At 33.8% G+C, this 23,398-nt stretch overlaps 1 protein-coding gene and 1 long non-coding RNA gene across 2 annotated transcripts in view; both read left to right on the top strand.

Annotated features, from left to right (window-relative positions):
• The first annotated feature begins 882 nt into the window (after positions 1 to 882).
• On the top strand, positions 883 to 12,125 carry LOC143045256 (uncharacterized). Its single transcript, XR_012968914.1, has 3 exons — positions 883 to 943; positions 3,197 to 3,256; positions 12,063 to 12,125. It is a non-coding gene; the product is annotated as an uncharacterized LOC143045256 (long non-coding RNA).
• A 10,536-nt stretch (positions 12,126 to 22,661) lies between these two features.
• LOC143045253 (polycystin family receptor for egg jelly-like) overlaps positions 22,662 to 23,398 on the top strand; it is an 88,185-nt gene continuing 87,448 nt past the window's right edge. Inside the window, exon 1 of the mRNA XM_076217630.1 lies at positions 22,662 to 22,722. Within this exon, the coding sequence (XP_076073745.1) occupies positions 22,671 to 22,722 (52 nt within the window). The 5' untranslated portion in view covers positions 22,662 to 22,670. The remainder of the gene's footprint in view (positions 22,723 to 23,398) is intronic.

Here is a 23,398-nt window from a genome sequence, read left to right as displayed (position 1 = left end):
ATCGGAGGACACTTTTTTGGCATTACTGGGAAAAGGGATTTTAAACATGTTCGACACTATTTTAAAATCGACCGTTTCAAAGATGATAGCGTATATGTGCATAATGTCGTAACTACAATCCCGTCACCTTTTCACGAAGGTGACCTTCCGAATTAGACTTATTACCAGATTTGTACTAACATGAGCAACACGACAGATGACACATTTAGAGAAAATCCACAGGATCGTATTAACCTTCCGGAACACCTGAGATTACCCCAGTTTCCGATGGGGTTAGTGTTGCTTAGTCTAGTTTTTTATGATGTGTTTTGTTTACTATTGTTTGTCTGCTTGTCTTTTTCTGTTTCAGCCATGACGATGTCAGTTTATTTTCGACTTACGAGTTTTAATGTCCCTCTGGTATCTTTTGCCTCTCTTTTATTCATTCTAATATACTAATCCTGTATACCTTAACCAAAGGAGAAAAGATCTGGTTAGTGAGTTCAGCGTTGGTATACAAAGGTGTACCGGGAGAAACTGTTTTCGCTTTGATGGACAAAGGATTGGAAAACATGATCGACATCATTTTAAAATTAACAAAGGAAATAGGTTGAGGTTTTTTTTGTTTACGGAATTTATTATTTTATACCAATTCAAAACCATATATTTTAAACTTTTTTAAAACTTTTTTCATCCCCTTTAACTCCGATTAAATAAGGATATACTCATATCAATTTTTGGCGGCAAAAAATATAAGTATATTTGGCATCCTCATTAAATCAGAAAAACATAAATATATATGAAACGTAAACTTTTTCGATGCTAGGATGACCTGAGATCGAACAATTTAGTACATTTTGAGAACATGCGTCACAATTAATCACTTGTTTTCCACATATTTTAGATACAACAAAGTTTACAACAGTGGAAAGGTTGTCGACATCAACTTCATCACAAAGTGACGGTATGTTCGATTTCATATATGCTGATTTCAAATTTAAATACTGTTTTGTAGTCACACAAGACTAAATATGCAAACAGCTTTTATCTTTAGTATGAAATGAATTTGCTCGAAATTTTGTTAGCCATCAGAACAGGTCCTGTGTTTCACCACTGCGGTATACATTGTCCCCTTCGTGGCTCCAACTCGTTTCCGTACTTTGTGACAATGCAAAGGAGCAATAAAACAATCGATATATTCGTCTACCCAAAACAGTGTTGTGCTATGAAACCCAAAAGCTGCGTACATGCGACAATTTTATAGATATGAATGTGATGAACTTAATATTTTTGAGAATTTTTTTATGACTGATGAAAAGCATTAGGTAGTACTATACACAGAAGCATATTTTTTTACAATGATATACAAAGATGGATACCCGCAGACCATTATGATATTAATCAAATTTAACAAACGGAAATGATCTGAACTCATTTTGTTATACTAGTCCTGTACATGTTAATGCAATGTTGATATAAACTCTGGTCAGTGAAATCTGCATCGGTATACAAAGGTATATCGGAGGACACTTTTTTGGCATTACTGGGAAAAGGGATTTTAAACATGTTCGACACTATTTTAAAATCGACCTTTTCACAGATGATAGCGAATATGTGCATAATGTCGTAACTACAATCCCGTCATCTTTTCACGAAGGTGACCTTCCGAATTAGACTTATTACCAGATTTGTACTAACATGAGCAACACGACAGATGCCACATATAGAGAAAATTCACAGGATCGTATTAACCTTCCGGAACACCTGAGATTACCCCAGTTTCCGATGGGGTTAGTGTTGCTTAGTCTAGTTTTTTATGATGTGTTTTGTTTACTATTGTTTTTCTGCTTGTCTTTTTCTGTTTTAGCCATGACGATGTCAGTTTATTTTCGACTTACGAGTTTGAATGTCCCTCTGGTATCTTTTGCCTCTCTTTTATTCATTCTAATATACTAATCCTGTATACCTTAACCAAAGGAGAAAACATCTGGTTAGTGAGTTCAGCGTTGGTATACAGGGAGAAACTGTTTTCGCTTTGATGGACAAAGGATTGGAAAACATGATCGACATCATTTTAAAATTAACAAAGGAGATAGGTTGAGGTTTTTTTTTTTTTACGGAATTTATTATTTTATACCAATTCAAAACCATATATTTTAACTTTTTTAAAAACTTTTTTCATCCCCTTTAACTCCGATTAAATAAGAATATACTCATATCAATTTTTGGCGGCAAAAAATATAAGTATATTTGGCATGTTCATTAAATCAGTAAAACGTAAGTATATATGAAAAGTAGACTTTTTCGATGCTAGGATTACCTGAGGTCGAACAATTTAGTACATTTTGAGAACATGCGTCACAATTAATCACTTGTTTTCCACATATTTTAGATACAACACAGTTTACAACAGTGGAAAGGTTATCGACAGCAACTTCATCACAAAGTGACGGTATGTTCGATTTCATATATGCTGATTTCAAATTTAAATACTGTTTTGTAGTCACACAAGACTAAATATGCAAACAGCTTTTATCTTTAGTATGAAATGAATTTGCTCGAAATTTTGTTAGCTATCAGAACAGGTCCCGCCTTTCATCACTGCAGTATACATTGTTCCCTTCGTGGCTCGAACTCGTTTCTGTACTTTGTTACAATGTGAAGGAGCAATTAAACAGTCGATATTTTCATCTACCAAAAACAGTGTTTTGCGATGAAACCGAAAAGCTGCGTAAACGGACAATTTTATAGATATGAATGTGATACACTTAATATTTTTGAGAATTTTTTGTTGACTGATGAAAAGCATCAGGAGGTTCTATACACAGGGCCATTATGTTATACTAATCAAATCTAACAAACGGAAATGATCTGAACTCATTTTGTTATACTAGTCCTGTACACGATAATGAAATGTTGATATAACTTCTGGTCAGTGAAATCTGCATTGGTTTACAAAGGTATATCGGATGACACTATTTTGGCATTACAGGGAAAAGGGATTTAAAACATGTTCGACACTATTTTAAAATTTACAGAGTGGATACAAAGGCCTGAGGTTTTTTGTGTTGAAGGCATGTATTATGTTATACCAATTTTGGATATTTATATTCAATTTTTCTTAAAAACTTCAATGCTAGGATGGCCTGAGGTCGGTTCTTTTGGACACTTTAAGAATGTGTGTGACAATTAATCACTTGTTTTTTACACATTTTAGAAACAACAGATATTACAACAGTGAAAACATTGTCGACATCAATATCATCACAAAGTGACGGTATGTCTTATTTCATATATGCATATTCGAAATTTTTAAATACTGTTTGGTAGTCTCACAAGACTCAATATGCACACAGGCCTTATCTTTAATATAACAGGAACTAATCGAAATGGTGTTAGCTATCAGAACAGATACTTCATTTCAACACTATGGCATACACTGTGCCCTTCGGGGCTCAAACTCTATTCGGTACTTGGTGACACTGGGAAGGAGCAATAAAACAATCGATATATGAATCTGCCAAAACAGTGTTTTTGGGCAAAACTGAAAAAAGATTTGTGTATGGGACAATTTTGTTGATATGCATGTGATAAACGTAATATTTTGATAATGTTTTGATGACTGATGAAAAGCATCAGGTGGTACTATACAAAAAACCGTATTCCTCTACAAGGTTTAATACCACCATTGATTTTAACCTATAAGTCTTTGTTAAAAGTGAACTGTTCAAAAAAAATTGTGCAGAAGTTGTCTTTGTTTCAAATAAGGAACTACTTGGCATGAGTAAAGTTTTATCCTGCCCAGTACTATAGACAAACTTTCACATACCATTTCCTTGCATATAAGAAAATAACCATCACTGGAAGTTAACAAATCAAATGTTCTCTGTTTTACCTTTGTACAAGTTTTAGTAACCATGTTACCTCAAGTTTTCAAAATATTCTATAGAAACACCAAATAAAAAAATAACGGTGCTTTGAAATACCCAAGATATATGCTGATGATCCAGAAATTTGTTACTGCAATGAAATTTTAGGATTATTTTCTACAACTGTCTAATTCAAGTGAATATTTTTTTCCACCCTATTTCGTATGCAACCGGATGTGATGTTCTATGAATTGGCGGTATTACACCTACAATGATATACAAAGGAGGATGCCCACAGTCCATTCTGTTTTATTTGTGCATTTTAACAAATGAAAATCACCTGAAGTCATTTGGTATACCAGTCCTTTAAATGTTAAATAGATTCCATCTAGTCAGTGAGGTCTGTGTTGGTATACAAATATATACCAGAGAACACTGTCTCTGCCTTGGTGAAAATAGTGTATTAAACATGTTCGACACATTTTTTTTTAATTTACACAGAAGATAGACCTAATGTTTTTGTGTTTAATGGATGTATTATTTCTACCAATTTTAGACTATTTATATATCTTTTTTTAAGAACAACTTTTTCAAAATTCTTAAATTCCGATTAAAAAAATAGCATCATGTCAATGTTTGGCGACATAAACAAAAAAGTATGCTTGTTAAGCACATTATGCCGGAAAAATATAATTATATCTGAAACGTAGACTTGTTTGAATTCTAGGAAAACCTGACGTTCATTCTTAATGGATATTTTGAAAACGTGCGTAACAATTAATCACTTGTTTTCCAACATTTTAGATACAACAATTTTTACAACAAAGGAAAGGTGGTCGACGTCAACCTCACCACAAATTGACGGTATGTTCATTTCTATAAAAGCTTATTTGAAATTTAAATATGGTTTTGTAGTCAAACAAAACTAAATATGCACACATGCCTCATCTTTAATATAAAATTAATGTATTCGAAATGTGTAATAAACTCATCATAGATGCCAGGATTAAAATTTAATATTTACACCAGACACGTTTCGTCTACAAAAAGACTCATCAGTGACGCTCGAATCAAAAATTGTGAGCTATCAGAACAGATCCCGCCTTATCAAATTTAACAAATGAATACGTAGATGACCAAATTCATTTTGCTCTACTAGTCCTGTACATGTTGAACAAAGGAGATTCCGTTTTATCAGTGAGGTCAGGTTTGTATTACAAAGGTATACCGGAGGACACTGTCTCTGCATTGGTGAACAAAGTGTGTTCAAATATGTTCGACAATATTTTAAAAATCACACAGAAGAAAGGTTTAAGGGCATCCGATACAGTTTCAAGGGAGTTAACTCTTGGCGTGACGTCAAGCGTTTGGATTCCCGCAAAACGTCACTTTTTGCGGGACGTAATGCGTGTAATTTTCACGTGGTAATTTTCCGTAATAAGAAACGTAATGTGAATTTTCCGATGCTCCAATTTCTGTTTCTCCCGCATGCTAACTTCTACACCATTATATTAGTGCATTTTATTCTAAAAGGATAACAGTCTAATAAAATCATAAGAAATAAAACACATTACTGTTTCTGTGAGATCTTCAACAAATTTAACTATCGTAAAGTTAGCAATCTCAAGATGACTGACCCTTTTGATGTTACTAATATAATGTATGTCAATTATCATTTTAATATGAGGAAGGCGCTACCTTAAATTCCAGCTTTATACCAAGACTATGTCCAATAAATTGATTGAATGTTGTTTGCTTAACGTCCAGTTGCAAATATTTCATGCATGTTCAGGACGTATGTCCTACATATGATATAGTTTTGTCTAAAATAAAATAATAAATTCAGACGGAACATATTTATGGAACGATCATTGCACTTCAAAAGATTGGAGGAGGTATGGTATTTTACTAATCCAAACGTCTTGAAAGGCTATTATAATTTTTTTCTTTCACGCGTCACAGGAAGGCGGACCGTCAAAGCAAAATATTAATATACCCTTCCTTACTGTCATAATTATTTGGACTACTAATAGTATTTGTCTTGAAAACATATTCTGATTCCCAAATTGATGTAAAAAATATTCTGTTCAAGCATAGGACATTTTTATTATCATTCATCATCTACAATTTAGTCCGTCTCCGATTTTCTGTCATTTTTTTACAGTACGGAAAACCAACAATGATATTTTAAAACTAATACCGAAAATCTAGGTACAAGAAGAAGTAAACTTCCTAACTGATCAATTTATTTATGTTAGATAAATAATGGCATTCCGCTAATATCAACAATGATACAACTTTAATAAAGTTCCTATTACCCCCACGTAACACGTATTTTATCTAACAAAAAGTAAAACGACAAAAAATACTGAACTCCGCAGAAAATTATAAAGACAATAGCCAACAATATGTTTATACGCCCGTACAAATTTTGACGGGACGTATTATGGTATACAAATGTGCGACGTCCGTCTGTACGTCGTAAAATAGTACAGCATATTATCCTAAAGTCATTAAACTAAATATGGTTGTTTTTTTTCCATGATGGTCAAACGATCTGTATATCTTTTTGGTGAACTTTTTGAGTTACAAGACTTTGTAACTAAAACAGGGGGTGTTTTTTCACAGTTCGCGCTGTATCTCAAAAATGATTTTTGATTATTGCTTAAAACCTTACACACTTCTTAGTTATATGAATCTGAAGATCTGTATACTTTTTGGGGATGATTCTTTTATTTTAGAGTTATTGAGTTTATGAAAAAAGAGGGGGTTTTCACATGACGAGCCGTACCTAAGAAACTATTAATAATTATTGCATAAAATTTAATATACTTGTTAGTTAAATTATTCTTAAACGGATCTGTATACTTTTTCGTGATGATTCTTTAATTCATTTTTAGTTCTTGAATTTTTATTGAGCTTCAATATGATATCATAGTCATTATAAACTTCCTTTTGAGCACGAATACCAAATGAGTCAGGATATACTTAGCATGACTTCCTGTACAAGCCCCGTGTTATTTCAAAAACATGTATTATGGTTTTTTTCCATAAGACGACGGGTGTATCATGCGCTCGTAGCGCAGTTGTTTATTTTGGTTTTTTAAATTTTTTTTACAAATATATTAAGAGAAATGATGGAATGACAGCAAATACAATTGCAATTTCTAATATAATGTGTCCGTACGATATCAGTTTTATAGCAAATTTGGCAAGAATTGTACACTTGAAAATCTAATTAACCATAAGGACCGAAAGGATAGACAGAGGAATGAACGTGCGATATTTCATGTACCCCGCAATGCGTCGCGCTTTGGTGAAAAAAATATATATAGTTATTTACCAATGAAATTATGCATAGGTAATATGTCCAGTCCTCTCGCTATTAATTCAATCGTTTTTGCGAAATCCAAAAATTTCAAAATATGGTCTGGTTTATCTCTCTGGACAAAAGCATCCTTTAGCATATTCCTTGATAAGATTTTGTTTTTGTTTTCTGACAGATATGGTATAATTTTCAATGAGACAACTCTTAACAAGAAACAAACATGCCACAGAAATTAACAACTATAGGTCACCGTACGGTCTTCAACAATGAGCAATGCCCATACCGCATAGTCAACTATAAAAACTGAACTTAAAAATATTTGTAATGAAATAGCAGCCAACCAAACAAAAAAAAAAAAAAAAAAAAAAAAAAAAAAACAACATCTAGAGGTCAACATATGCTATAAATTAATACATAAATTAATGCACGAGTGTGTACAGTACATGTAACCTGTATGTCAAGTTTTAAATTGCCGAGTCTTTAATTTTAAAAGCCGTAAAAATTATCAACAGTCCGTAATCACTTTTCTTGGGATGTTTCTCACTTAGACCACAAACAAAGAGATGTATTTATGATTCACATGATTTTATTTCCGAAAACAGTATTACCAATTTTTAGAAAGCTCTTTACAAGCAATTTTTATACATCTGAAAAATGTTGCCGGTAATTTCAAGTTTACGTCGAAAAAGTCTGCCAACGACGTCGTGCACTTTAGCGCTAACGTTGAGGTTACAAAGGGGGGACGCAATTTTTAGGATAAATCGCGTTTATCATAGAATCCAGCACGGTGACATATATTTTTTATTTCATATTTTGAGAAAGCATGACAAAATGCAGTTCATGCAGAAAAATGATAAAAATGACATTTTCAGAAACACTTTATTGCTATATTTTTTGGATTAAAAAAATCCCACTTTGAGCATCTGGTTCGCAATTTCAAGCAAAGCTTGAAAATTTGTATAGTCATTCGTGTAGGGACTTATTTTTTTCCTTATTGTCACTTATCACAGCTTCAAATTGAACCCGATCTTAATAATTTACGACAAAGAATATTTGCTCCAAAAAATTTATAACATTGTTTAACTTTTTGGCAAAATTGCACAAATCCCCAATTTTCAGCCTCAATTTTCTCGAAAACGAGCACGGTGACCTATGTTTTATTTTGTGTTTTATTTTATAACTCGCCAAGGCCTACAACATATTTAAAAATTAAGGAAATGACATTTTATCGAGAAACTGTATCGGATGCCCTTAATGTTTTTGTGTTTAAAGGATTTATTGTTTCATACCAAATTAAGACTACTTATTTTCAAAGTTTCTTTGTAAGAAATCCTTTATCCGGATCAAAAAAATATAGGCTCATATCTATATTTGGCAACATAAAAACAAATGAATGTTTGTCATGCACATGGCGTTAGAAAAACCTAATTATATCTGACATGTAGAATTTTCAATACTAGGATGATCTGAGGTCAATACTGTTGATACATTTTGAGAACGCACATAACAATTAAACACTTTTTTTCCCCATATTTTAGATACAACAAGTGTTACAACAAAAGAAACGTTGTCAACACCATCTTCATCACAAAGGGAAGGTAGGTTCGATTTCAAATATTCTGCTTTTAATCTAAATACTGTTTTGTAGTCGCACAAGACTACTTTTGCAGATAAGCCTTATCTTAAGTATAAATTGAATTTCTTCGAAGTTTTTTTTAGTTATCAGATTAAATCCCACCTTTCATCACTGCAGTATACATTCTTGCCTTCGGGGCTCAATCCCATTTTGGTGCTTTGTGACAATGGATATGTACAATTAAACAATCGATATAATATGCATCTATTAAAATAGTGTTTACGTCCCCGAGGGTATCACCAGCCCAGTAGTCAACACTTCGGTGTTGACATGAATATCAATCATGTGGTCATTTGTATGAATTTCCTGTTTACAAAACTTTGAATTTTTCGAAAAACTAAGGATTTTCTTATCCCAGGCATAGATTACCTTACCCGTATTTGGCACAACTTTTTGGAATTTGTGATCCACAATGCTCTTCAACTTTGTACTTGTTTGGCTTCATAAATATTTTGATATGAACGTCACTGATGAGTCTTATGTAGACGAAACGCGTGTCTGGCGTACTTAATTATAATCCTGGTACCTTTGATACTATTGCGTCGAAACTGAAAAGCTGCGTACATGCGACTATTTTATAGATATGAATGTGATACACTTAATATTTTTTTTTTATATATAAATTTTTAATTACTGTCGAAACGCATCAGGTGGTACTATACACAGAATCACATTTTTCTACAATGATATACAAAGAGGGATACCCACATGCCATTATGTTATACTTATTTACAAATTTAACAAGCAACAGAAATGACCTATAGTACTTTTGTTATACTAGTCCCGTACATGTTAAGCACAGGAGATGACCTCTGGTCAGTGGAGTCTGCATTGGTATACAAAGGTATATCTGTGGACACTATTTTGACATTAATGGGCAAAGGGATATTAAACAGGTTCGACACTATTCTAAAATTTACAGAGTGATAGGCCTGAGGGTTTTTTTTTGGTGTTTAAGGGATTTATTATGTTATACTAATTTTGGCTATCTATTTTCAATTTTTCTTAAAATCTTCAATGCTAGGATGACTTGAAATCGATTCTTTTGGACACTTTAAAAACGTGCGTGACAATTAATTACTTGTTTTTCCCAAATTTTAGAAAGAACAGACTTTACAACAGTGAAAACATTGTCGACATCAACATCATCAACATCATCACAAAGTGACGGTATGTTTTAAATCATAAGTGCTTATTTGAAATTTCTAAATACTGTTTGGTAGTCTCACAAGACTCAATATGCACACAGGATTTATCTTTAATTAACCAGAATTAATCGAAATGGTGTTAGCTACAAATGTATCAGTGTAACCCTTTCATTATTGTGGTATACATTGTGCCCTTCGGGGCTCAAACTCAATTGGGTACTTGGTGACACTTGGAAAGAGCAATAAAACAATCGATATATGTATCTGTCAAAATGTGTTTTCGGGCAAAAATGAAAGAAAATGCGTATATGCGACAATTTTGAAGACATGAATGTTATATATGTAACAATTTGAAAATATTTTGATGACTGATAAAAAGCATCAGGTGGTACTTTAAAAAGAACCATATTCCTCTACAAGGTTTAAAACCACCATTGATTTTGCCCAATAACTCTTTGTTAAAAATGAACTTTTCAAAAAAATATTGCAGAATTTATCTTTGTTTCAAATAAAGAAATACTTAGTAATATGAGTAAAGTTTTTCCGGCCCAGTACTATAGACAAACTTTCACATACAGTTTCAATGTATATAAGAAAAAAACATCACTGGAAGTTAACCAATCAAATTTTTACCTTTTTTTTTACCTGTGTACAAGCTTTAGTAACCATGTAACCTCAAGTTTCCAAAATATTCTATAGAAACACCAAATAAAAAAAAATGATGATTTGAAACACCCAAGATATATGTTTATGACCCAGAATGTGTTATTGCAATGAAATATAGGATTAACTGTCTCTGCAAAGTGTATTTAACATGTTCGACAATATCTTAAAATGTACACAGAAGATATATCTAATGCTTTTGTGTTTTAAGGGATGTATTATTGCATACCAATTTTATACTATTTTTAAATCTTTTAATACAAAAAACTTTTTTCAACTCCCTCAAACTCTGACTAAAAAAAGATATGTCAATATTTGGCGACAAATAAACAAAAAGTGTGTTTGTTATTGACTTAACGCCGGAAAAACATAATTAGATCTGAAACGTACACTTTTTTATTACTAGGAAAAACTAACGTCCATTTTTAAGGGATATTTTGAGAACGTGCGTCACAATTAATTGTTTCCATATATTTAAGATACAACAATGTTTACAACAAATGAAAGGTGGTTAACGTCAACTTCATCACAAATTGACGGTATGTTCAATTTCATAAATGCTGAATTGAAATTAGAAAACAGTTTTGTAGTCACATAAGACTAAATATGCACACAGCCCTCATCTTTAATATAAAATAAGTTTGCTCGAAATTGGGTTGGCTATCAGTGTTAGCCTTTTATAACTGGGGTTAACAGTATGCCCTTTGAGGCTTAAACTCATTTTGGTAATTTTTGAAAATTGGTAGAAGCAAAAAAGAATCGATATATGCATCTATCAAAATGGTGTTTTGCGGAGAAACTGAAAAGATACGTACATGCAACAATGTTCTACATATGCACGTAATTATTTAAAAAGAAATGATGACTGATGAAAATAATCAGATGGTACTATACATGCATTCAACTTCTATGATATACAAAGGAGGTTACCTACAGGCCATTCTGTTATAAACTTTTCAACTATAACAAATGTATACGTAGATGACCTAAAGTCATTTTGTTATGTCTGACCTCTATACGTCAAACAAAGGAGATTACATGTGATCAGTGAGGTCAGTGTTGTATTACAAAGATATACCGGAGGACACTGTATCTGCATTGGTAAACAAAGGGTATTGAAATATGTTCCACAATATTTGAAAAATCACACAGAAGACAGGTCTAATGTTTTTGTGTTTAAAGGACTTATTGTTTTATACCAAATTAAGACTATTTATTTTCAAAGTTTCGTAAAAGGATTTTTTTCAACTCCCTTTAACTCGGATTAAAAAAATTTATCCTATATCAATATTTGGCGATAAAAAAAACCCAAAAGAAAGTTTGTCATGTACATGACGTTAGAAAAACATAATTTTATCTGACAAATACAATTTTTAATACTTGGATGATCTGAGGTCAATACTTGACAATAATTAAACACTTGTTCCCCTATATTTTAGATACATCAAGTGTTACAACAGTGGAAAGATTGTCAACATCACCTTCATCACAAAGTGACGGTATGTCTTATTTCATAAAGGCTTATTTGAAATTTTTAAATATGCTTGGTAGTCACACAAGGCTCAATATGCACACATGCCTTATCTTTAATATAACAAGAATTATTCGATATGTTGTAAGCTATCAGAACTGGTACCGCCTTTCATTACTGTGGTACACATAGTGCCCTTCGGGGCTCCAAATCAATTCGGTACTTGGTGAAACTTGGAAAGAGCAATAAAACAATTGATATATGTATCTGCCAAAATAGTGTGAGGGGGAAAAATTGAAAAAGATGCGTGTATGCGAAAATTGTGTAGATATGCATGTGATACATGTAATATTTTGAAAATGTTTTGATGACGGATGAAGAGCATCAGGTGGTACTATACAAAGAACCATATTCTTCTACAAGGTGAAATACCACCATTGAATTTACTCTATTAGTCTTTGTTAAATTTGCACTTTTCAAACTATTGTGCAGAATTTATCTTTGTTTCAAATAAGGAACTACTTTGCACGAGTAAAGTTTTATCCTGTCGAGTACTATAGACAATTTTTCACATAACATGTCGTTGCATTTAAGAAAAATAACCTTCACTGGAAGTAAACTAATCAAATGTTCACCTGTTTTTTACCTGTGTAAAAGCTTTAGTAACCATGTAACCTCAAGTTTCCAAAATGTTCTATAGAAACACCAAATATATTAAAGAATGGTGCTTTGAAACATCCAAGATATATGTTTATGACCCAGAATGTGTTACTGCAATGTAATGTAGGATTATTTTCCTACAACTGTCAAATTCAAGGGAGTATTATTTTCTAGACTCTGTTTTGTATGCAACCAGATATGACGTAGTACGAATTGGTGGTATTAAACCTACAATGATATACAAAGGAGGTTGCTAGGAAAAACTGACGTCCATTTTTAAGGGATATTTTGAGAACGTGCGTAACAATTAATTTTTTCCCTATATTTTAAACACAACAATGTTTACAACAAATGAAAGGTGGTCAACGTCAACCTCATCACAAATTGACGGTATGTTCAATTTCATAAAAGCTGAATTGAAATTAGAAAACTGTTTTGTAGTCACATAAGACTAAATATGCACACAGCCCTCATCTTAAATATAAAATTAGTTTTCTCGAAATTGGGTTACTGTAAATTCAGAAATTATTGCGTGCATTTATTATTGCGATTTTGTCATTTTACACTTGAATGCGATTTTAATTTTTACGATTTTGAGAAAAGTCATGCTTAATTCAGTTAAAATATTACAAAATGCGAGTTTTAATTATTTCGTTTACAACTCAGTCGCATTATTCGCAATAATAAAAACCTCGCAATAATTTCTGAATTTACAGTAGCTATCAGTGTTAACCTTTTGTCGAGATTACCGCGGGATTACGACGTTCCTAAGTTTGTACATTACCATTGGCGACGTTGGCGACTTCAGTGACGTCGCCGTGAGCTCTTTGAGTTGTTATTAAAAGTTATGGCTGAACAGACGTGTTTGTTTATATTAGCGAAAATATCATACTTTTAACCTCCACATTTATGGTACCGTGACCAATGGATTTAAGCAAGCTCAAGTCGATAAGATCAGGGAACAGAAGTGCTGTTACAAAACTTATTCGGAAGATAGATGCAGAGAAGCAAGATACAGATTTCGATCCAGAAGAATTGAACGCAACATTTGAAAACCTTCTTCAGAAGCAAAAGATACTGAACAATTTGAATGAGCAGATACTCAACCTAGCGGAAGCAGAAGATATTGAAAGTGAAATTCTAGACTCAGATGAGTATTGTATTACGTTAGAAACAAAAATAAGACACATAAGAAATTTTATTCAAGATACTCATACCACATCAAAGACACGTCAGAGTGATACTTCATCGCAAATATTAAATGTTGATTCTCATCCGTTCGTCTCAGCAAACCTCACAGAAAACTCATGCACGCAGTCGTCCCAAAATCCGTTCTCTCAAGCTAGTAACACAGTGAGTACTAATATAAATTCGTATACATCCGCAAGCAGTCAGAATCACTACTTACCCAAACTCTCACTTCCGATATTCACAGGGAATATATTAGATTTGCAAACTTTCCGGGATTCGTATGAATGCGCCATACATTTAAACCCTTCATTGACCGATGTCCAGAAATTTAATTACCTCAAAGCGCAGTTACAGAATGAAGCATTACGCACCATAGCTGGTTTTGCACTTACTAATGCAAACTACGCAGACGCCATTATTTTATTGAAGGAGAGATTCGGACAAACACACAAAATCACGCAAGCATACATTCAAGCATTATTAGAAATTCCATCACCACGAAACAATCTTATCAGTTTGAGACAATTCTATGATCAAATGGAAACTTATGTAAGAGGGCTAGAATCTTTGGGCCAGTCACAAGACTCGTATGGAACATTACTTGTACCAACTATTTTGAAAAAATTACCGGGAGAAATTAAAAAAAACCTTGCCCGTGAACATGGAACAGAAAACTGGTTATTACCAGACCTCCGGAAAAGTATTTGCAATGAAATAAACATAATTGATGCGGGACAAGACACTGAAACTTCTAACAATTTACCAAGTACATCATTTTTCTTTACCGGAACTAAATCAACAAAACCCCGCCAAAATCAAGCTCTGAATACAGGAAATATACGCCAGAATTTAGACACTAAACCTTGTGTATTTTGCCACGATGTACACGCACCAGCGCATTGCGCGAACGTATCTGATCCAGCATCACGCATGAACATTGTAAAACGCGAGAAATTGTGTTTCAACTGTCTTGGAACACATCGTATACATGAATGTAAGTCAAAACACTTATGCCGAAATTGCAACAAAAGACACCACACAAGTCTGTGTACTGTACGCCGATTTAACAACAAGAACCACGATAATGACAAGAGTAAACAAAGCGTGCAAAATACAAATTACAGCCAACAGCATATGAATTTTCATGGTAACAATGGACAAGCTAATCAGACATCTGTACATTTGGTAAATGACACGAATCAGAGGGAAGAGGACACGTCAATTTTATACTCATCGTCAGTCGAGGTACGTACAAATGTTCTTTTAAAAACTGCAGTAGCAACCGTATGGTCAGACCACTCATGTAGAGACACCCATATACTTTTTGACGAGGGAGCACAGAGATCATTTGTGACTGAAGATTTAGCTAGAAAACTTAATTTACATTCAGAGGGAACTGAAATTCTACAGTTATCATCATTTGGAGATAGAAACAAAAACGTAAGACATTTAGATAAATCGACAGTGTTCGTAGAAACAGATGCAGGACAGAAAATACCGATACACGTTCTAATTGTACCAATGATTGCCGTACCTTTGCAGAACAATATTCGCCACATCAACAGAGGACTGAATTATTTACGGGGACTTAAGTTAGCACATCCGGTAACACAGGAAGAGTCTTTCGAAATATCGTTATTGATCATAGCTGACTACTACTGGGACTTACTCGAGGATGAAGTCATACGGGGAAATGGTCCAACCGCCGTGAGGTCAAAGTTAGGTTTCTTACTTTCCGGTCCAGTAAGCGACAAGAGAGATAACTCGTTGATGGGTAATAGCATTTTTAATATTCTTGTTTCTCATAAAACGGAGGAGCATGATATAGAAGCATTTTTGAGATTGGAATCGATTGGTATTAACTCAAAGGAAACAGACGAAGACGATACGGATTTTTTGGAAACATATCAAGACACTTCGATTGAACTCAGAGGTAATAAATACTTTGCAAAATTGCCATGGAAACAGGAACATGACGAACTACCATCAAACTATACAGCCACAAGAAGAAGAACAGAGAACGTTATTAAGAAACTTAGTCAAGATCCTAAACTACTAAAGAAGTATGGAGATATAATCGCCGAACAGGAACGTAGAGGATTTGTTGAGACAGTAGATGAAAAAGAACAAAAAGGCGGGAAAATTCATTACATTCCACACCACCCTATACACAAGGAATCTAGCACAACTCCTATACGAATAGTATACGACTGCAGTTGTCGTCAATCACCAAGTCATCCAAGTCTAAATGATTGTCTGATGGACACACCACCAAAATTAAATTATTTGACAAAACTCCTAGTAAAGTTTAGAGCCAACCAGTTTGCTACATGTACTGATATTGAGAAAGCTTTCTTACATGTTGGATTGAGCGAAGAAGATTGAGACGTTACCCGATTTTTATGGCTTAGTGACCCTACAAACCCAGGAAGTCAGCTGAAAACTTATAGGTTCAAAGCAGTGTTATTTGGAGCGACGTCTTCGCCCTTTATACTCAACGCCACAATACAGAAACATTTGAAACAATTCGGAAACAGTGAAACAGCTAAAATTCTAGAAAGAGATATTTACGTTGATAACATATTGTCAAGTATGAACAAAGAGGAAGATTTACTTACGTATTTCAAAGAAGCAAGGAGCTTGATGGCTGGAGCTGGATTCAACTTGAGATCATGGAGTTCAAACAGTGCTAAATTACTAAAATTAGCTAAAGAGGAAAATGTCCTAGATACGGATAAGTATACAAAAATACTTGGAGTGTTGTGGAACAGTCGAAGCGACGAGATGTTTTACCATAAGCGTGAAATTCCTACACCGGAACTACTTCAACATGTTACTAAACGAGAAGTTTTGAAATATTCTTCAAAGATTTATGATCCACTCGGCTGACTTAGTCCGGTTACAATTAGAGCGAAAATCCTGATACAAGAGTTATGGAAATGTGGATTAGATTGGGACGAACTTATACCAGATAATTTAAAGACTACGTGGATAGATTTGACCAAAGATTTGGAAAAGGCAATACAATTCACTATTCCTCGATATTATTTTAGCAAGCCATCAGCATCAACAGAATTAGTACTTCATGTATTTGCAGACGCAAGTCCAAAGGCGTACGGCGCAGCAGCTTATTTGAGTAACGAAAACGAAACAACTTTAGTAATGGCGAAAACCAGAGTAGCACCAGTCAAATGTTTAACCCTCCCACAACTTGAACTTATGGCAGCAATCATCGGCGCACGACTAGCTGCACATCTTCATTCAACACTTAATTATCCAAAAATTGTATTTTGGTCAGATAGCAGCATTGTTCTTCATTGGCTAACATCTACGAAGACTTTGAAACGTTTTATAGCTAATCGAGTGAAGGAAATAACAGAATTGACGCATCCATACAAATGGCGGTATTGCCCTACTGATAACAACCCGGCAGATCTTCTTACAAGAGGACTTACAATTGAACAATTTGACCAGAGTATACTTTGGCGGAAAGGACCAAATTGGTTAACAGATAGTACAAAATGGCCAGAACTAAACAGCGCAAAAACATCGTTTTGACCTCACTGGTAGATGACAGCGAAAGTGAAGAGGAAATAGACAACTTGGATATGACGCACCAAAATAGTCTAGGCAGTATAACAAATATATTGGATATTTCAAACCATGGATCTTACATGAAATTACTACGTATTACCGCCTATGTCATCCGTTTTATCCGCAACTGTAGACGGGATAGGATTTCCAGAAAAAGCGGACCACTGGAGGTCAATGAAACTCAAACAGCAGTAAATACTTGGATTCTAGATTGTCAAGAGTCGACGTATACAGATGAAATGTCATATTTGAGAGGAGCACAACACAGACACACAAAAGTACCCAGAGTCCGACAATTGGGACTTTTCTTAGACGAATCCGGTCTTATCAGATGTAACGGGAGAATACACAACGCACCAATACCAGAATCAGCGAAATATCCGTACCTTATACCGGCAAATCATCCGTTAACTAGACTAATTGTATTGGACGCACACGAAAAATTACTTCATAGTGGAATGAATGCTACAGTCACCTATATTAGACAAACGTTTTGGATACCAACTATTCGACAGTATGCAAAGAAATTACTCCGCAAATGCGTTATTTGCCGCAAAGTGAATGGAAAATCGCACGTTGCACCAGACCCACCACCTTTACCAAAAATCAGATTACAGGAAGCACCCCCCTTTACAGTCACTGGAGTGGACTTTACAGGAGCATTACTTGTAAGAGACGAAAATAGAATTTTAACAAAAGCATATATATGCCTGTTTACCTGCGCTTCTACCAGAGCCGTTCATCTAGAGGTGGTACCGAACCTAACCGAACATTTGTTTGTTCAAGCTTTTAGGCGTTTCGTTAGCCGCAAATCAATACCTAAGACATTTATATCAGATAATGCAACTACTTTCATTGCAGGAGCAGAGGAACTAAAACGATTATGTGAATCGGCAACACTAAAAGAAACGTTGTCTATACGAGGAATAGAATGGAAGTTCATACCAAAACGCGCACCTTGGTATGGTGGATTCTGGGAGAGACTTATTGCGCTAACCAAAACGAGCTTAAAAAAGACACTTGGACGAACTCAAGTTAGTATGGAAACTCTACAGACTGTCGTGACAGAAATAGAAAGAATTTTAAATGACAGGCCACTTACATATTTTTCATCAGATATCAGAGATTGCGAGACGTTAACCCCCGCTCATCTTTTGTATGGTAGAAGAATATCAGCGCTACCATATCCGCAAATAGACATAGATGAATTCAACGATCCAACCTATATGAATCATAAAGAACTCAACAAATGTGCACACAGACAAACTTTATTAATACAACACTTCTGGACCAGATGGAAGTCCGAATACTTAACTTCATTGCGCGAATTTCACAAAACTTTAGGAAAAAACGAACAATCTATTCAAATTGGGGACATAGTTCAAATACACAATGAATCACCTAGAGTTAATTGGAAACTAGGTATAGTAAATGAACTTATAAGAGGCAATGATGGACATGTACGAGCAGCACGGATACAGACAAGCAATGGTGAGACATCCCGACCGATCGTTAAACTATTTCCGTTGGAGGTATCGGGAACACATTCGAATGCTACAAGCGATCACACTGACGAGCAACATGAAGACACAACGCAAAGAAGTACTAGACCAAAACGAAATGCGAGCATCAAGGCCCGGGAGAAAATACGAAAGTGGATAACCAATGTAGACGAAAATGATGAAGAAGACTAGAACTTTAACAATTTTAAAAAGGACTTTCGAAGTTAATTCAATTTTTCATTTATGTGAACAAGAACTTAGTTAATTCAATTTAGTTCATTCATGGAGATAGAGACTTTTTTAATTTGATTTATTTACAAATATGGACAGTTAATGTGAAATTTAAGATAATTTGCACTTTTTGCAGCCCCCAGTATGTCGAGATTACCGCGGGATTACGACGTTCCTAAGTTTGTACATTACCATTGGCGACGTTGGCGACTTCAGTGACGTCGCCGTGGGCTCTTTGAGTTGTTATTAAAAGTTATGGCTGAACAGACGTGTTTGTTTATATTAGCGAAAATATCATACTTTTAACCTCCACATTTTTCATCACTGCGGTATACAGTATGCCCTTTGACGCTTCAACTTATTTTGGTACTTTTTGAAAATTGGTAGGAGCAAACAAATTTAACAAATGTATACGTAGATGACTTAAAGTCATTTTGTTATACCTGACCTGTACACGTCAAACAAAGGAGATTGCATGTGATAAGTGAGGTCAGTGTGTATTACAATGGTATACCGGAGGACACTGTATCTGCATTGGTGAACAAAGCGTATTCAAATATGTTCCACAATATTTTTTTCAACTCCCTTTAACTCGGATTAAAAAAAATATGCTATATCAATATTTGGCGACAAAAACAAAAACAAAAGTATGTTTGTCATATCTGACAAATAGAATTTTTAATACTAGGATGATCTGAGGTCAATACTTTTGAGACATATTGAGAACGCAAATAATAACTAAACACTTGTTTCCCTATATTTTAGATACATCAAGTGTTACAACAGTGGAAAGATTGTCAACATCACCTTCATCACAAAGTGACGGTATGTCTAATTTCATAAAGGCTTATTTGAAATATTTAAATATGCTTGGTAGTCACACAAGGCTCAATATGCACACAGGCCTTATCTTTAATATAACAAGAATTATTCGATATGTTGTAAGCTATCAGAACTAGTACCGCCTTTCATTACTGTGGTATACATAGTGCCCTTCGGGGCTCCAAATCAATTCGGTACTTGGTGACACTTGGAAAGAGCAATAAAACAATTGATATATGTATCTGCCAAAATAGTGTGATGGGGAAAAATTGAAAAAGATGCGTGTATGCGAAAATTGTGTAGATATGCATATGATACATGTAATATTTTGAAAATGTTTTGATGACGGATGAAGAGCATCAGGTGGTACTATACAAAGAACCATATTCTTCTACAAGGTGAAATACCACCATTAAATTTACCCTATTACTCTGTGTTAAATTTGCACTTTTCACACAATTGTGCAGAATTTATCTTTGTTTCAAATAAGGTCCTACTTGACACGAGTAAAGTTTTATCCTGTCGAGTACTATAGACAATTTTTCACATAACATGTCATTGCATTTAAGAAAAATAACCATCACTGGAAGTAAACCAATCAAATGTTCACCTGTTTTTTACCTGTGTAAAAGCCTTAGTAACCATGTAACCTCAAGTTTCCAAAATATTCTATAGAAACACCAAATATATTAAAGAATGGTGCTTTGAAACATCCAAGATATATGTTTATGACCCATAATGTGTTACTGCAATGCAATGTAGGAGTAACTTCCTACAACTGTCAAATTCAAAGGAATATTATTTTTTTCTAGACTCTGTTTTGTATGCAACCGGATGTGACGTAGTACAAATTGTTGGTATTAAATCTACAATGATATACAAAGGAGATTGCACAAAATCCATTCTATTATATGTATCAAATTTTAAAAAAATGAAGGTCACCTGAAGTCATTTGTCATTTTGTATACCAGTCTTGTTTTTTGTATGTGCCTGTACCAAGTCAGGAGCCTGTAATTCAGTGGTTGTCATTTGTTTGTTTGTTACATATTTGTTTTTCGTTCATTTTTTTTATATAAATAAGGCAGTTAGTTTTCTCGTTTGAATTTTTTTACATTGTCTTATCGGGGCCTTTTATAGCTGACTATGCGGTATGGGCTTTGTTCATTGTTTAAGGCCGTATAGTGACCTATAGTTGTTAATGTCTGTGTCATTTTGGTCTCTTGTGGACAGTTGTCTCATTGGCAATCATACCACATCTTCTTTTTGATATATTGTACATGTTAAACAAGAATATTCCATCTTGTCAGTGATGTCTGCGTTGGTATACAAAGGTATACCAGACGACACTGTCTCTGCATTGGTGAACAAAGTGTATTAAACATGTTCGACAGTATGTAAAAATGTACACAGAAGATAGGCCTAATGTTTGGTTTTTGTTTGTTTAAGGAATGCATTCTTGAATACCAATTTAAGACTATTTATATATCTTTTCTTAGACATTTTTGTTCAACTTCCTTGAACTCCGATAAAAAAAAAATACGATAATGTCAATTTTTGGCGACAAATAAAAAAAAAATGTGTTTTTTATGCACATTACGCCTGAAAAAATCCATATTTATATCTGAAAGGTACACTTTTTTAATGCTAGGAAAACCTGATGTCCATTCTAAAGGGATATTTTGAGAACGTGCGAAACACTTAATCACTTGTTTTCCCTATATTTTAGATACAACAATTTTTACAACAAATGAAATGTGGTCAACGTCAACCTCATCACAAATTGACGGTATGTTCAATTTCATAAATGCGAAAAATTTTGTAGATATGCATGTGATACATGTAATATTTTGAAAATGTTTTAATGACAGATGAAAAGCATCAGACGGTACTATACAAAGAACCGTATTCTTCTACAAGGTGTAATACTACCATTGAATTTACCTTATTAGTTTTTTGTTAAATTTGCACTTTTCAAAAAATAGTGAAGAATTGTTCTTCGTTTCAAATAAAGAAATACTTGGCATGAGTAAAGTTTTATCCAGCCCAGTATTATAGACAAACTTTCACATACAGTTTCAATGTATATAAGAAATAAAAACATCACTGGAAGTTAACCAATCAAATGTTTACCTCTTTTTTACCTGTGTACAAGCTTTAGTAACCATGTAACCTCAAGTTTCCAAAATATTCTATAGAAACACCAAATAAAAAAATAATGATGATTTGAAACACCCAAGATATATGTTTATGACCCAGAATGTGTTACTGCAATGAAATGTATGATTAATTGTCTCTGCAAAGTGTATTTGACATGTTCGACAATATCTTAAAATGTACACAGAAGATATATCTAATGCTTTTGTGTTTTAAGGGATGTATTATTGCATACCAATTTTATACTATTTTTAAATCTTTGTAATGTGTTTGTGTGTTTGTTATTGACTTAACGCCGGAAAAACATAATTAGATCTGAAACGTACACTTTTTTATTGCTAGGAAAAACTGACGTCCATTTTTAAGGGATATTTGAGAACGTGCGTAACAATTAATTTTTTCCCTATATTTTAGACACAACAATGTTTACAACAAATGAAAGGTGGTCAACGTCAACCTCATCACAAATTGACGGTATGTTCAATTTCATAAAAGCTGAATTGAAATTAGAAAACTGTTTTGTAGTCACATAAGACTAAATATACACACAACCCTCATCTTTAATATAAAATTAGTTTGCTCGAAATTGGGTTAGCTATCAGTGTTATCCTTTCATCACTGCGGTATACAGTATGCCCTTTGACGCTTGAACTTATTTTGGTACTTTTTGAAAATCGGTAGAAGCAAAAAAGAATTGATATATGCATCTATCAAAATGGTGTTTTGCGGAGAAACTGAAAAGATACGTACATGCAACAATGTTCTATATATGCACGTAATTATTTAAATAAAATGATGACTGATGAAAATAATCAGATGGTACTATACATAAGACCACATTCTTCTTCAATGATATAGAAAGGAGGTTACCTACAGGCCATTCTGTTATACTTTTAAAATTTAACAAATGTATACGTAGATGACCTAACGTCATTTTGTTATACCTGACCTGTACTCGTCAAACAAAGGATATTCCATGTGATCAGTGAGGTCAGTGTTGTGAACAAAGGGTATTCAAATATGTTCCACAATATTTTTTTCAACTCCCTTTAACTCGGATTAAAAAAATATGCTATATCAATATTTGGCGACAAAAAAAAACAACAAAAGTATGTTTGTCATGCACATGACGTTAGAAAAACATCATTAT

Source organism: Mytilus galloprovincialis, chromosome 9 (genome assembly GCF_965363235.1).
Source record: "Mytilus galloprovincialis chromosome 9, xbMytGall1.hap1.1, whole genome shotgun sequence".
Classification (NCBI taxonomy): Eukaryota; Metazoa; Mollusca; class Bivalvia; order Mytilida; family Mytilidae; genus Mytilus; species Mytilus galloprovincialis.
The sequence above is the reverse complement of the archived record's forward strand: the minus strand, read 5'-3'. Positions and strand labels throughout refer to the sequence as shown.